Source organism: Tachypleus tridentatus, chromosome 2 (genome assembly GCF_004210375.1).
Source record: "Tachypleus tridentatus isolate NWPU-2018 chromosome 2, ASM421037v1, whole genome shotgun sequence".
Taxonomy (NCBI): domain Eukaryota; kingdom Metazoa; phylum Arthropoda; class Merostomata; order Xiphosura; family Limulidae; genus Tachypleus; species Tachypleus tridentatus.
In genome coordinates, this window is record NC_134826.1 from 97,971,018 (window position 1) to 97,987,234 (window position 16,217).

General features: G+C 31.9%; 1 protein-coding gene across 4 annotated transcripts in view; it reads left to right on the plus strand.

The window, feature by feature from the left end:
* Positions 1–15,719, plus strand: part of Bub3 (mitotic checkpoint protein Bub3) — a 39,654-nt gene extending 23,935 nt beyond the window's left edge. For all 4 annotated transcript variants that reach the window (XM_076489747.1, XM_076489745.1, XM_076489749.1 and 1 more), the window contains exons 5-6: positions 7,863–8,046; positions 15,069–15,719. In XM_076489747.1, coding sequence (XP_076345862.1) covers positions 7,863–8,046; positions 15,069–15,448 — 564 coding nt within the window. In that variant the 3' untranslated portion in view covers positions 15,449–15,719. The remainder of the gene's footprint in view (positions 1–7,862; positions 8,047–15,068) is intronic.
* The last annotated feature ends 498 nt before the right edge of the window (positions 15,720–16,217 follow it).

Sequence of the window (16,217 nt, forward strand, 5' to 3'; positions counted from 1 at the left end):
ATGTGTTTATCTACACATTTGCACAGTTGGGTATTTGCATTATAAATTTTGATATAGCATGTGTATCTTCACAAAATTTGGTAGATTTCTGGTAAAGATTACAAGTATTTTGTATGCAAAAAATCAGTTTTTTAATAAAATATTTTCATTGAATATTTGTTTGTGAAAATAGTCTGTTTTAATACCAGTCTGAGTGCAAAGTGATTTCAAATTGTTATTAAAAACTATTCTTTAATCCAAAAATCTCAGATATTATTTGTGTAATTCTAAAATCTCCCAAATGTGTTTCAGACATTTGTTTTCAGTAAAACTTTGTATTTTGTTATTTTCTATTCCCTAACTATATGGGGTCTATCACTTCACCATCATAAAAAAAAAAAGTACGAAATAAATACAAATTATTGCTTTTTCTGTGCTAGAAGGACTACATATTATAACACAAAAATACAAATGTTTAGGCTGAGTAGCTTAAGTCTTGTAATGCTACATATGAACATATATATCTATTATTTTTTATTATATTGACCTTTCAGTCATGCCAACGTAACATTACATAGCTTGCATTGATGTGGTGCATGTGCATTCAGGTCACATATCCAGTAATATAAAACTGACAATTAGTCTTCCCTGTCTTGGCTGTGTTTTAATGGATTAGTATTTTGTAAAATATAGATAACATTTCAATTATCACACATTTAATAGATATGTATATGTATGTCTGTATACAGATTATTACATTTAGAAACAAATTATTTAACTTATTTTTCTAAAAATATAGAACAATAAATAAAGGAGTAAAGCAAACAATTCTCTTTTTGCTGTGACCTTTGTACTTGGTTGTTACTGGACATAGATTGTTAAGCCTTTTAAAATTTTGCACATGGAGGATATCAAACAATTTTTTTTTTCAGGTTATACACACACACACACACACACACACACACACACACACACACAGTTGAATAACCAAAAAATTATAAATAATTACACTGATATCATAGAATTCTGCTAATTTATTAAGCTTAATAACCAAGTTTTTTTTATATTTTATAAATTATGAAAGTTCAAGCAGACTAAAGACATAACCCACTTTCTTGGAAACTTGGGTTGAAAGAAGCTGGAAGTTTTTTCAAAACTTAAAATGGCAGGGAAGACCACTCTAAGGACATTCTAAGCTTTTGATTAGTTATTCACATATCATATACTGTAGTAAGAGTATATGATGGACAGTGTCAAAAAAATAGAAAGAGGTGAATGGAGCCACCATGTTTGATTCAGTACATAAACCATATCTCAGCAAAATAAAAAGATACAAGGTTCTTATTTTATATTCTAGCTCGTCAATATTTGAGTTCCTAATTTGTCCAAAACTATAGACTTGGTATTTTGACATCACAAACACCTAGTTTTAAACAACACTGCATACCAGGTGATTCAATAAAATCTATATTTAAATGTGTTGTTTTTAATATTTACTTTTAAATTAAAAAATTAACTCGTATATGATATTAAACTTTGAATTATGATCTACAACTTGACTCCAAACGTATTGACGTATATTTATAAAATAGTAGTTCAATAAAATTTTGAATGCAAGTAAAGAAATGTGATTACATGGCCTTTGAACCATGATCCATTGCAAAAGGATTAATTAAAAACTTTTGTGCAGTACTACAATTAGTATAAAAAAATAGGTTAAGTGTCACTGATACTCAGCAACAACAACAAAGAACATCTGGGTAAGTACTTTAATTCTTATTTATTATGCATATTCTTTATCTATTATTACAAAAGTACCTAAAATGTAAAAATAGAAAATGTTTTACATTAATTAATGACAGATTAGCTGAAATAACTAGTAATACTTCTAATGGGGCCCAGAATGGCCATGTGGTTAAGGTGTTTGACTCGTAATCCGAGGGTCCTGGGTTTGAATCCATGTCACACCAAACATGCTCGCCCTTTCAATCCCCCTATTCATTGGTAAAAGTTTAGCTCAAAAGTTGGCAGTGGGTGGGGATGACTAGCTGCCTTCCCTCTAGTCTTACACTGCTAAATTAGGGACAGCTAGCTCCGATAACCCTTGTGTAGTTTTGTGAAAAATTCAAAAACAACAACAACAACAATAGTACTAATGTAATAAAGTATTTTCACAAGGTATATTTGTAAGCAACTTGCACTCCAGGTAATTCAAATGTGTAACATATTCTGCACATACCTAAACTGATTTACATTTTATAATAGTGAGAATAGTTAGACACAGTTCAAAGGGCAATAAAACAGTAAAAATTAAGTATATAAGGTGAGTATTGGTATGAGTTCAGAACTATTTAGAATAAACAAATCTTCCTATGTGAAATCATTCTAGAAAGAAAAAAAATGGTAATTCAGATTTATTTCTTTTTGTATTTGTGAGGCTAGCTAAATTGAATAACCTTGTATAAAGTTAGGGTTCAGAAAATAACAGATAAAATATACTCTTCAAAAAAAGAAACCCAAAAGGGATATTTTTTTTATTTTAAAGAGAAATATATGTAATAACATTACAAGCTCAGAGTATGTGATGTTACACGTGTTAAGGCACTGATTGTCAGACCAAAATGACAATAAAAGTTGTGCACTTTGAAAACGGAGGAAAACATTGGATTTTTCGCCAAAACGCATTTGTGTCCAATAAATTTGTTTGAGAGATCTGCAAGTGCAACATGTGCAAAATCCCTATAAAAGTGACGGGTTCTCGGTTTCCATAGCTCAGTGTTAAGCCACCGACACGCAATACAGTTACGCCAAGACTGACTGAAGCACAACGCAACAACGCCATTGGTCGCTTGGAAGCAGGCGAATCTCGATCAGATGTTGCCAGAACTGTGAATGTCCACCCAAGCACCATCACAAGGCTATGGAATCGTCACCAACAACATGGATCAACTCGTGACCGCCCACGATCTGGCAGACCTCGTGTGACCACGCCGCGACAAGATCGCTACATCCGGTTACGTCACCTTTGGGATAGGGCCACCACTGCGACGTCTACTGCCTCAACCATACCAGGGCTGCGTAGGATTTCCGATCAGACCGTACGCAACCATCGACGAGATTCTTAGGCCCCATGTGCAACCCATCATGGTGAACGTCAACGACGTTTTTCAACATCACAACGCCCGTCCTCACACAGCCCAACTCACCACTGTCTTCTTGAGACACCACAACATCAACGTTCTTCCCTGGCCTTCCAGATCACCAGATTTAAACCCCATCGAACATCTTTTGGGACGAGTTGGACCAATGTCTGCGACGGCGACAACCTCAACCGCAGACTCTACCTCAGCTTGCAGCAGCTTTGCAGGCTGAGTGGACAGTCATTCCACAGGATGTGATTCGTCATCTCATCGCTTCCATGGGCAGGAGATGCCAAGCAGTTATTGATGCTCACAGGGGGGCATACTCGTTATTGACGTTGAGTGATGTTAAACTTCAACTAGTGAGCGTGGACTTCGCCTTTGCAGACTTTGGATGTTCAGCAGTGAATGTGCAAAGTTTCACACATGTCATACAGAACTACCTGGAATAAACTTGTTAACAATTTGTCTCAAATTTTGCCTTTTGCATTTCTTTTTTTGAAGAGTATATAAAGGTTTACTAAAAATGCTTGAAATTTATTTAAGCAGTTTTAGATTATCCAAATAAAATTTGAGGTTTCTCAGATGAGAAAAGTATATTTAATATTAACATGAAAATCATTTAACACATACTAGTATACATAAATACTTCTTGTATTCACAGTCAGATCATTAGTAAAAATATTTAATTGAAAAATCTTATTTTTTGCATACAACAGGCTTATAAATGTTTACTAAAGGTCTGGCAAATTTTATGAAGGTGCACATAGTGTATTAAAAGTTATAATATGAAAATTATAACAAGCACAAAATGGTTATGAGGTCAGTAACTGGGACCAAGCTTTGTAGTGAGAGTTAATATGTTTATAGTGTAGACATACATATAAAATAAGCATTATAGTATAATGCCATTGCCAGTCCTAGTTTATCTGTTATGACATCAAGTTGATAATGAGGACTGACAGTTGCAGTTTTACTGCTTATTTCATGATAGATTCATTATTTTTTTTTTAGTGCTGATTTAATCACCTATTGATAATTAATGTAATTAACAGCATTTGAAGTATTTGTTTATATATACATGTATGTGTATGATAGTATATCTTGTTAATATTTATGGGGATTTTAATTTCTTTTTAATTCATTGTATAATGTAGTCCAAAATTACTTTTCCTCTTTTAAGAAATACTAATTAACTAAGAAATATAGTCATACAGTTTTCAACATTTTATAACTTAACTCACAGTTTTTATTGACATGTGAATAGTTTTCTGTGTGTGTACCATTAGTGCCTCTACCGTGTCTAATTGATATTTAATTTCATTCTATGTTCATTGTAATGTCCACAGTTATGGTGCAATGGCATCTGTTATCTTGTACTGGTGTGTGTAATTACACTGCATTACAGCCACTGATTTGGTTTTAACAAGCCAAATAATGTCTTGGGCATATGTCAGTTGCTGATTGAGAATCCTCACCAACTGGGATATAACCAATGGGGCTAAAATAGGGTCCCTCTGTGGTGAAAAGTGAGGCAGGGGTGTTTCTGGAATGTAATGTAGACCACTCCATTTCATTTGATAAGTCACAATCTCCAAGTATAATTTAGACAGGTATATCAATACTGATCTTTTATATATGTTTCTGTTTATCATATTTTCTAATTCTGCAGTGGCATGAACTCTTAATTTCTGATGGAAGAGCAGATGTTATTTAATATCTAACTGTGGTGTATCATTCTCATGCCCTACTCCCACAGTAGATTATTGACTCAATGTAGCTGTGCCTACAGCTACCAGAGTTAAGCAGCGTGTGCAAAACACCATTTTCAAGAATTCTAGAACTTAAAACCATCTAACCCTGGTTTCTACAGATATTTTCAGATCAAGGAGCCAGGCCAATACAGAAAAGTTATGGAATATATTTTGAGTCATTTGTGTAGTTATAGTACAAGACACACAGTGTTACATTATACAACAAAGTGTTCATTATTAAATATTATTATGTAAGTATAACTAAGGTGGGTTCCAATGAATGAAAATGCAGTATTGATAGGCTCAGCAGGCTGTTTTAGAATAGATCCAATCTACCGATAATTACAACACTGTACAACAACAAAGGCCTTTTGGTGTTCCTAACCTAACTTCACTACTGTTTGTTTTAGGAAGTGGAGGCTATGTTCATTTACTTTCACAACTAATGCATGCTAATGATCATGTCCTGTCAACAACCACTGAACTAAATGCTTTTGGTCCCATCTCAGTCTAAACACGTGTACTGATTGGTTGAATTAAGAGAAAGAAGAAAAATAAAATGCTGTGAAATTATTAATGTGTTGTGCAACCACAGCATTTCATTTGTGAAAAAAAAACATGAATTGCTGGATCTGTCAATAAAATCCTAGAAACAAAGTTTAATTTTGGACCCAACAAATGAGAAAATAGTTTAAACTTTAAAGAATATGGAACTGTTCTAGATTTGAGTTCTGTATGGCACATTCATATATCCATATGCATGAATAAAATGAGTGAAAATACCAGGCTCCATGATGACATTCTTAGTTACCATAGCAACTTGATGACCATGATATGTTGAGGCTTGCTTTAAGCAAAGATTGTAGTAAGAAGCTTAAAATTGAACTCTTCTAAATAATAAACTTTGATGAATATTCATTAAGGAATAAGGAAGCACTCCTAATTTGAAACTTAAAATTGAAGCTGAACAGCCAATTAACAGTACCTCATCTCACACTGTAATAAACTTATCATACATGAGATGGGCAAAGAGTGTAAACTTTGTTGACCAATCATATGTCAATATCTATTTCAAATGCATCTAAGTGTATGACCTTAACACATTGAGACAGATTATTGAGATGGCATGTGCACACAAGATACAGTCAGAACAAGCTCCAATCTTTGTGCACATATTGGCTGTTTGATAGCTTATGTGAAAGTATTGAGAAGATTTTGTACCTATTCTGCCCATCTTAGTGATATAATTTTGGCTTTTTACCTCATATATCTGAACATTGGCAAAGAGTGTACACTGGATGAGATGAAATGCTGTTTTCTACAGTTGTACCCCCTATGGAACCACTGGCATAGAGTATTGCACTCAGTGGGCTTCCTTCAGATGTTTTTTATAAGGGAGCACATCTAGGTAAATTTCACATCGGTCTCTCCATCACTTCAATATGAGGTTCTAGCTATTTCTGTATTGGAAGTTAACCTATTCCCTAGCTGAAAATGTATTTCCAGTAGATATTCACCTCTGTACTATGTTCTCACCCATCCTCCCCACTTTCCTAGTGCAGTTTTATTTCTTACCTTCTAAAGATTGAGGATATTCATGTTTGAATGTAGATTGAGCATTTACACAAGATGTGTTACATTCCTAATTGAGCTTTGCTTCATGATACATCATCATGCAGTAGCACAAGTTCATGCATTTTAGGTGAATTTTTCACAAGGCTGGTTACATGCAAGTATTTTAGGCAGAAAGTATGAAGTATGACTTTGAAAGTAGCTATCTGTTTATAGAAGTGAGTATACTGAAAATACATTCTCAATTAGGGAAGATGTTAACTGAGATCAAATAATAAAGTTAGTACTGTTCATTATAGCTTCTAGGTCACTCTAGAAAGAGGGCATAAAAGAAAGACAATTATAATTCAATGTTTCTAAGCTTAAGTTAATCTTTCCATAAATTTGTTTTTTGTTTAAAGATATAAATGAAGATCTTGCATAGAAAATGTGTATATGTGATAAATAAAATCTGTTAATATGTTGTTCCAAATCCAGAAATATGTAGAACAATTAAATTGCTTTTGATGCTTCACTGATAAATTAGGTATGGCTGTTAATATGTTGTTCCAAATCCAGAAATATGTAGAACAATTAAATTGCTTTTGATGCTTCACTGATAAATTAGGTATGGCTGGTGCAGATAGCCCTTGTGTATTTTTTTTTTTCAAAGTTCCAAACAAACAAATTTACATCTCTGAAGTAACTCAAAGTTTTAATTTAATATATATCATACACAACTATTTTAACTACTATAATGACTAACCTGTTAACTGTACAAATAACAAAATAGCATGTCATGTTATTAAAATCTCCTTGCATGTTATTATTTTGAAGATAAAAACATCTTTGCAATTTTGTCTATGAAAATAATTTTACAAATTACACACTAAAATCTGTGGTTCGATACCCTGTATTAAATTGGATAGAGCACAAATAACCCATTATGCAGCTTTGTATTACAACAGACAATTTTAATCAATTTTAGGGTTTTAAGTTTTTTGAAAACTTAAAACATGAGAACTTATGTTTCTTATGATTTGCTTCTACTTTTGATATGTTTTAACATTTTCACAAAATAGTAACAGGTTTTCATCTAGATTTGAATGTAATATCAAAATTATTTTTTTGTATTAGAGTGTAAAGAGAAGTAAATGTGGTCGTGGAGCTTTCCATTCGTACATACATTTTATCTTTAAGGTGTAAGGCTAAAACATGATACTGTATTTGATATAAAGATAAAGATATGTAGTACACAGTGGACCAGTAACATGTAAAGAAAATGTGTGACAGGTAGAGAATCTGCTACTTTTAACTGATTTATTTGTTCATACACTTCATCAGAACATTCAACATATAAATGTCCAGTAATCATATGTCTCCTGACATATCTTGTATTAAATGTTTCATTGATATAATCATGATTTAAAAACTGTAGGTATACACCATGGCAGTTTGTGGACAGAAACTAATTGTTGGAACTGCAGGAAGAAGAGTTTTAGTATGGGATTTGAGGAACATGGGCTATGTTCAACAACGCAGAGAGTCCAGTTTGAAGTACCAAACTCGCTGCATTCGCTGTTTTCCTAATAAACAAGGATATGTTCTGAGCTCCATTGAAGGTAAGTTGAAGTTTTTAGTTTTATTACATATTTTAAATACTTAATATATGTTTATATATAAATTTTAAACATTTGTTTGGTTTGTCATTATATTTGCCAATCATTTGATCAAGTATTTTCTTTGCTTTATCATAATTATTTGCTGCTCGTGTTGTGATGGGCTCAAAATTAGTAGTAGTCTGCTAATATGAGGCTAGTAAACTTTAACAATTTGAATAAACTGAATAGGTAGTGAAAATTTAAGTAGACCAGAGTTTCTGTTGTTTACAAAAATATTGCTACATGTATCATAACATAGAGATCCTCACTATCTTGGTACCACTAATTTTTCCTCTTATCTTGTTGTTGGGACTTCATAAAAATAAATTTAAAGAACTACTGAAAGCTTAGAAATCGTGTTTTTTATTTGTTAACACTCCTACGAAAAGACGTTTCTAGTCCTGATTTCTCCAAGCCCGTTCCCCTGGCTGTGGTTTCGCTAGATAGTAGATAGGGACAGTGGGAATCTCGTTAATCCATTCATTAATGGATTTAAATGGCAATTTCATTTAAATACAAAATTATTAGCCTAATATTAATAACCTTTCAAGTTGCTCTGGGGCCTATTAGGCCCCACTTTTCGTAGGAGTGTTAAAATTTCCCAATTGACTCTTTAACTTGTCTTCTGTCAAACTTAATTATTGCCCTCAGTATGTTGACTTGGAAAAGCTATTCTTTTGTAAAAAGATAAGAGGAAAGAATGCCAAGAAACAGAAGTGATAGGTGCTACATGTTTTGTCTGTAATATCAAAAAAGTTGAGGAGGATGAAGAACAGAAATCACTTGTACCCTCCTTAACAGTGGATACTTGTAACTTTATGTACACTTCAGTATATAACATGTGAATAATCAACTGACACTGATAAACAGCAACTCAAAGGTCATGGTTAGAAGAGATAATTGTTTGCTTTACTTCATTTACTGTTCTACATTTTAAGAAAAATAAGTTTAATAACTAACTTCTAAATAGTAATAATCTATGTACATATATAATATATAATAATTGAAATATGACTGTATATTACAAAACATTAGTTTGCTAAAACACAGCCAAGAATGGGTCACTTTATAAAGACTAAAGGTCATATTTATGCTATTGGATTCAGTAACATTAATGCATGTGCACAGCTTCAATGCAACCTCTATAAGGCAAGGCAGTTGTGACTGGAAAATTAGTATAATAAATAGAGGGTGTTCAGAAAGTCACTGTGCAGTTTTGAAAGCAGCGATAACAATAATCATTCAGTCTATTTCAAGCCAGCAACCGATAGTGGTGTTTAGAAACAAAATAAGAAGGATCCAAGCCTGTATTGATGCCAATGGGGGTCACTTTCAACATTGTTTATAATTGTCATTCATATTTACCTCCTGTATTCTATATTGAAACATGTCTGTTAATAAATATATAAGTGCACAGTGACTTTCTGAACACCCTGTATATAAAACATCTACCAAATTTTGTGAAGATGCTTGTGTTGTGTCAAAAGTTATAAATAGTTAATGTGTACAAATGTGTATACAAACTCGTATGTTATACAGAACCCACCGTGAAAGGGTTTATAAGGCAATATTTTTTTAAATTCTTAACTTCTCTTAGTATGAGAATTGTGACACTTGCTCTCAAAGTATTCCCTCTAATTTATTTACTACCCCTCTGAGAAGTACAAAATTTGACATAAATTACTCATTATGATACTGTTATTACTCAAGTATAGCATAGTTTTTATAGTCTCCAACCTTATTTGGTTACAGAGCTGTAAAATAGAAAATCAGACTCCTGTTGTTATGCCCACTTGTCACAGTTTTGTATTAGATGTTATAGCATGTAGCGAGTGTTGTGTGTATAATCATAGTATTAAATATGCAATCAAGTTGTTTACTTGGTGATTGACCTTGTTGTCTTATGTAGCAGTTTGTTGAAATAAAAAATTTTGGTATACAGCTTTAGTGAATAATCAAGGGCCTTCAGCATTCATAACCACTGCTATATTTATTGTATCCCAACTGGCATGATGAGCTCTGGTATTAGGTTAAAGATCACATTGACACTGGATATAGCATGTATGGTTTAACATGTAATTACATTCTTTTTTACTTTGACTCATAAGTTCTTATAAAGGGTACTTTTATCTTCAACTTATGGGGTAGTAATATAAAAAGATTTTAATTGCCAATATTCAGTTGACAGAAAAAACACAGTTAAATTTTTTACTATTTTATGAATGTGGATATGTGCACTTTAATTACAGCTATATAGGGTGTAAACTTTATAGAGCTAATGTTATTATAGAATATTCAAAAGGCTAAGCACATAAGTACTTGATATGCTTTCTTCTGCATGTGAACAGAATTTGTTTTAATGCTTATTAGGCTTACTTATAAAGCTTGAGTTACTCCAGTACCTTAACCCTTTCCTATAGGTAAGTCAGAGTAAACATGCCACACACTTTTGCACAAGTAAATTTACAAGTTTAAACTATTTTTGTATGAATATATACAAATTAACTTTGCATAAAAATGTAGTTAATAAATCAAATTTTCATGTTATATAAGCTTTAAATTAATCCTATGACGACAATCTACTCACATTATAAGTAGGTTATGTAACTCTTGTAAAAGTTCTTTATAAAAATAAAATTATGGATGAAATTGTTTGACATTTAACCAGATTGTTCCTAATAGCATGCAGTTTCAGAAAATAGGTATTTTTTATACTATTTTTTTTATTTCATGTTTTTATTTGCACTCGGAATCTGGGTAATTCACCTTCAAGGTGACTTTTAAATTACATATAAAAATACTACTATTTATCTTACAGTTTTCACATTTCATTTACATAATCTCTAGAATCTCATAAATGAACATCAAAAGTTTTTCCATTTTCTCTAGTATATCACTAAATATATTATCACCACCGTACAATACAATATAATGTTTAAAATTAGCAAATAGAAATATGTACATACCTTTAAACTCTTTCTGGAATTTCCCTCAATAGTTTTCTTGGTTTTCTTAAAACTTACATGCTATTGAAATAAGAATTATTAGCTAAGATTTTATGCTAAATTAATTGGTATTACATTAACAAAGAGTAGTTTAAGAAAATAATTTGTTTCCTATGAGAAACACTTCCAAATGGTCATGAAATATGTGTTTTATAGACTTTGTCTAAAATGACAATCTACTTTAGCTACTCACAATTTCTTGTAAAAAAAAATCTCGTTAAATGTTGAAAACTGTAATCACTAGCATATCATGTGACAGCATAAACTACACTTTTAATTAACGTTTTAGATGTTTCCTTTTTAAAATAAATAATACCTGGATAGTATAAAACGTTAAATTACAAACTTGTTATTTGCACTATACACCACTGGTTGAATCCATAATTAACATCATATTAAGTAATTTATTGTTTTTCTCTGCTGTAGCATACTGTAAAAAAAAAATGTCAAAAACATGGATGAGTGAAGTCACTTGTTAAAACAAGTGATCTCACTTACTGGCATTAATTGGAATATAGAAATTATTTTGTTGAATTTCTTTTTCTTATAACTTGCACATTATTAGGTTCCCTGTAACCAACAAAATCATGGACAAGCAAGTGCTTTGTGGCATAAGTAGTTTAGAAGAAAGTTTTAAACCTATGTAGTAATTTTTCTTTTATTATATCTGTAAATGTTGTTTTACAATAAGTAAATATGTGGCTATACTACTAAATAATATAGTGGCTTATGAAGTCATACATTTATTTGTTGGTGTAAGATTTATCAAATTTAAATATATTTATTAGTTTGGACAATCCAAATTGATATTTGTAGCAGTACTGTTGTATATGTTAGAGCTTAATTAAATTATAGTAAAGGTAAAATTAAAATTCTGTATAGTTGCTTCCTTGAATCATTGTCAGTTTATCTGATTGTCAATAAATAAAATATCATCTCCAAGGTATTTAGCCCAGCATGACCAGATGGATAAGGTACTCGACTTGTAATCCTGGGGTCGCATGTTCGAATCCCTGACACACCAAACGTGCTTTCCCTTTCAGCCATGAGGGCATTACATGTGATGGTTAATCCCACTATTCATTGGTAAAAGAGTAGCCCAAGTGTTGGCAGTGGGTGGTAATGACTAGCTGCCTTTCCTCTAGTCTTACATTGCTAAATTAGGGATGGCTAGTGCAGATAGCCTAATGTAGCTTTGTGCAAAGTTGAAAAACACAAAACCAAGGTATTTTTTTTAATATTTTGTGTCGTAAAAGTAGTACAGTATTGGACCAGTTTTGTTACATAAATTTTTATGAAAAGTTTTTGTGCTGATGGTGCAACACAGTAAACTTGGCAGCCATATAGTAATTCTATTTATGTTTGTCATTATGTGTAATTTTGTCGACAAACACAGTATAAAACATAAGCAATAAGGAACCACTACCTTCTTTAAGGTTCTCCTTGCATACCCACCAAAGGCAGTGAATATAGAAATAATAAACCTGCCATTTATTTTTCAGGAATTCATTGATTTTCTTTTAAACATTTTATAAGGTTCCAGCCTCCACTAGCTAAAGCATCCTATAAGAAAAATAAAGAGTACCTTCACTATAGGATCTTAGCCTATCTTCACCCAAACTTAAACTAAACTTGAGTCCTAGTATAAAACACAATCAAACATAACCATGTTCCCCTACATAACCATATAAACTTCTACAAGATCACCTTTTACCCTTTTTTTATTCCCTATCCTTGTAAGACAACCCTTCCATCCCTGGAAACAATCTAGGAAGCCTACCTGTGAACCCTTTCCAATAAAACAGTAACCTTTCTAAGGTAAGGGACCAAACCTTAGATAATAATTCAAATGAGACCTGACTAATGATATGTATAAACATATAATTACCCTTAACTAGTAGTCAGTACATCCATAATTTTTTTTCTAAACATCTGTTAGTTTTAATGCTAGCAATGGAGTGATGTGTTAATTGCTTCAGATCCTATTCTTCAGTCATGTTAATGAGTGGGTTCACATGTGTCATAAACTGTGATAACTGAAATGCATTAACAGCACTAAGTAAGTTAGAGGTAGTTTGCCCAAGTATTTGTCTGACTTACCAAGTTATGCAGATCTTTCAGTAATACCTCAGCATATTCCATACAGTTACAAATACCCAAGAATATAATTTTGTCAGCAAAAATAACTAATTATGCCCTTACCAGTATCAATACCATTAATGTAACTAAAAAAACCAAAAGCCCAAGCATTGACCTCTGAGGTACTCTACTAATAATAAGGATCTAATTTGACTCGTCCATTAATATCAACCTTTTGCTTTCTCCTGTCCAGCTACCCTGAATACAGTCAATTTTTCTTTCCCTGTCCCTCAGTGATCTGATTTTTTACATCTATTCTTTTGTATGGCACTTTATCAAAAGCTTTCTTGTGGTGCAAGTAAAAAACCAGGTTGACTTACAAAGGGTATAACAGTTAAAGAAAAGTATCGCAGATTTAAGACATTTCAATTGACTGGTATGATGGGAGATTTAAAAGATCAAAAAGTTGGTCAAACAGGAAATTAAGTTGGCTAAAAATATAAAATTAACAGTTTGTATTTCTATAAGTAGATTTAAGGGTTAGGATGACAATAAGACCTTGAAGTGATGATAAAGTAAGGCTCATATCTGATGATTATGCAATGGCTAGGTTATTAAATTCTGCTTTTTTACAGCTTTTAATAATGAAGATTTAACCAGATAATATTTCCCTGAGGGTTTTAAAGGACATCAAGAATCAGATATGTGAGCTACTTGCCACAATTGTTTTTGTAAGATCTTGAATATTGAACAAGTACCAACAAAAGTATAACCTGATATCATTGTTAGGCTATGCACTAAAAATATATAAACAAAACTGGGAAAACATTTGTTGGTTTCTTAATTTAGAATCTCCATTAGTTAGTTTTGTTTTTTTAATTTAAAATGTCGTTGATGTAACAGAAAAATAGATTAATTTAGAAATGATTTAAGTTTAAAATTGTTTTTACTCTAAGCTAGGTGATGCACACTACATCTTTACTTCAGGCTTACTGTACCAACACTCACTACACTTAAGGTTTTTACAGCACCACCCCTCCAACTTATGTCCCCTCCTTCTACACTCATTAGTAAAACTGTAATAGGCAGGCTGTAACTGAACTATTCCATCTGAATAAATGCTTTTGGGATTTTATGACTTCTCCTGTTTCGAGAAATCAAGCATTGTGCTGTGATGTAACATACACACTGGCTTTCATGTAGGTTAGATAAAGGTTAACTTTGAGGGTTTTGCTTCCTTATTACATACAAAAATAAATAGTTGTACTTTAAATTTATAAGATGGAGAGCTTAAATGGATCAATAGGTCCCTTAAAATTATGTTTACTTGACATCCCCCCTTAGTTAGCTCCATTATGTTAGGTTGAGGAATAATTCGTGAGCGTTTTTAAATAATTTCATTCAAGCATTACATGCAAGACTATACAATACTTCAATGCATGAACACATTACACCCAAAACATTTATTATGATACGTTATTTCATGTAATACCTAGGTATATAGTATGCATTGTTTTAAATGAAATTGCAAGAAATTAAATGCGAAAAGCAGATGGTGTCGAAAATGCTCGATTTTGTCCACTTGACATTCCATTTAATGAGCTGAAAATGAAAGCAAAAATTAAAGACATATGAAAATCAAACACACCATCTATTAGAGCAAAAAATTATCTACCAAATGACATGAAATATTTTGCGAAAGCGTTTCATTTATGAATATATTTTTTTAACTTGAAAAAACACTCACGAATTATTCCTCAACCCAATAGTTTGATTTAACAACAAATTTGAATTATATATTTTTATAAGGCTGCCACTTTTTAACTGTTTTTTTTTCCTCTTCATTTTTTGTCAGTTACTGTAATTCTCACAAAATTTTTCTACATTTGCTTTTTACAGGAAGAGTGGCAGTTGAGTACCTTGATCCTAGTCCAGATGTTCAGAAGAAGAAATATGCTTTTAAATGCCACAGAATTAAGGATAGTAGTGGTATGGAATACATCTACCCAGTAAATGCCATTAGTTTTCATAATGTTTACAACACCTTTGCTACTGGAGGTTCAGATGGTTATGTCAACATTTGGGATGGTTTTAACAAAAAAAGGTTGTGCCAGTTTCACCGGTATCCCACCAGCATATCTTCACTTTCATTCAGTACTGATGGCACTGTCTTAGCCATTTCATCCTCTTTTTTGTATGAACAGGAAGACGTCAAAGAAATTCCACCAGATGCTATTTACATCAGGAATGTAACTGATCAAGAAACTAAACCAAAATAAAGCTGAAGCTTTTCATTACTTGGAATGTATTCAAGTAATACACCTTCTCTACCCTATACAGTAAATGAAATTCTTAGACTTCTTATTTTACAGTTAACAAAAACAAAACAAAATTAACTAAGAATTTAAACTTTCATTTAACAAAATATATATACTAATACATTAAGTGTGTTGAAAATATATTTTTAAATCTCATAAGTCAGAAGCAATGAAAAAACTGTAGGTTATGAATATTTCATTTTTTTAGTGTAATAAACATTGATTATAAATATGTTCTCTTTACCTTATTTTATTTTGCTGTAATAGATGTAGGTATCTTTAGTTAGACAGGTTTTTAATATTCTACAAGATGAAGTGAAAGCTCTACATAACATTTATGGTTGGTGTCTTTGTTAGCATGTTATCCTTAATACTAATAAAGTTCAAGTACTTTATACTAGCATAAGTTGTAAATTAAAATTTCCCTAAATGTTTTCCTGCCAAACACAATTAAGCTCTTGATTCTAAATTGTCACCACAGGCTAACTTGGTGACTTTCATATATATCAAATTATTATTTACAAAAACAGGTTTCTTCACAAAATCTGAGACTCTCATCATGGTTGTAAAGCATCTCCTTTCCCTTTAGTTATTTATTAAAAAGCTCTAAATAATGATTCATAAACCAAATAATTTCATAACGTAGCTGTCACGTATCACTTTTGGAATAAATACAAACCTACACATACACAAGACAATGTTATTTCACATGTGCCTCTTGTGTATGTAC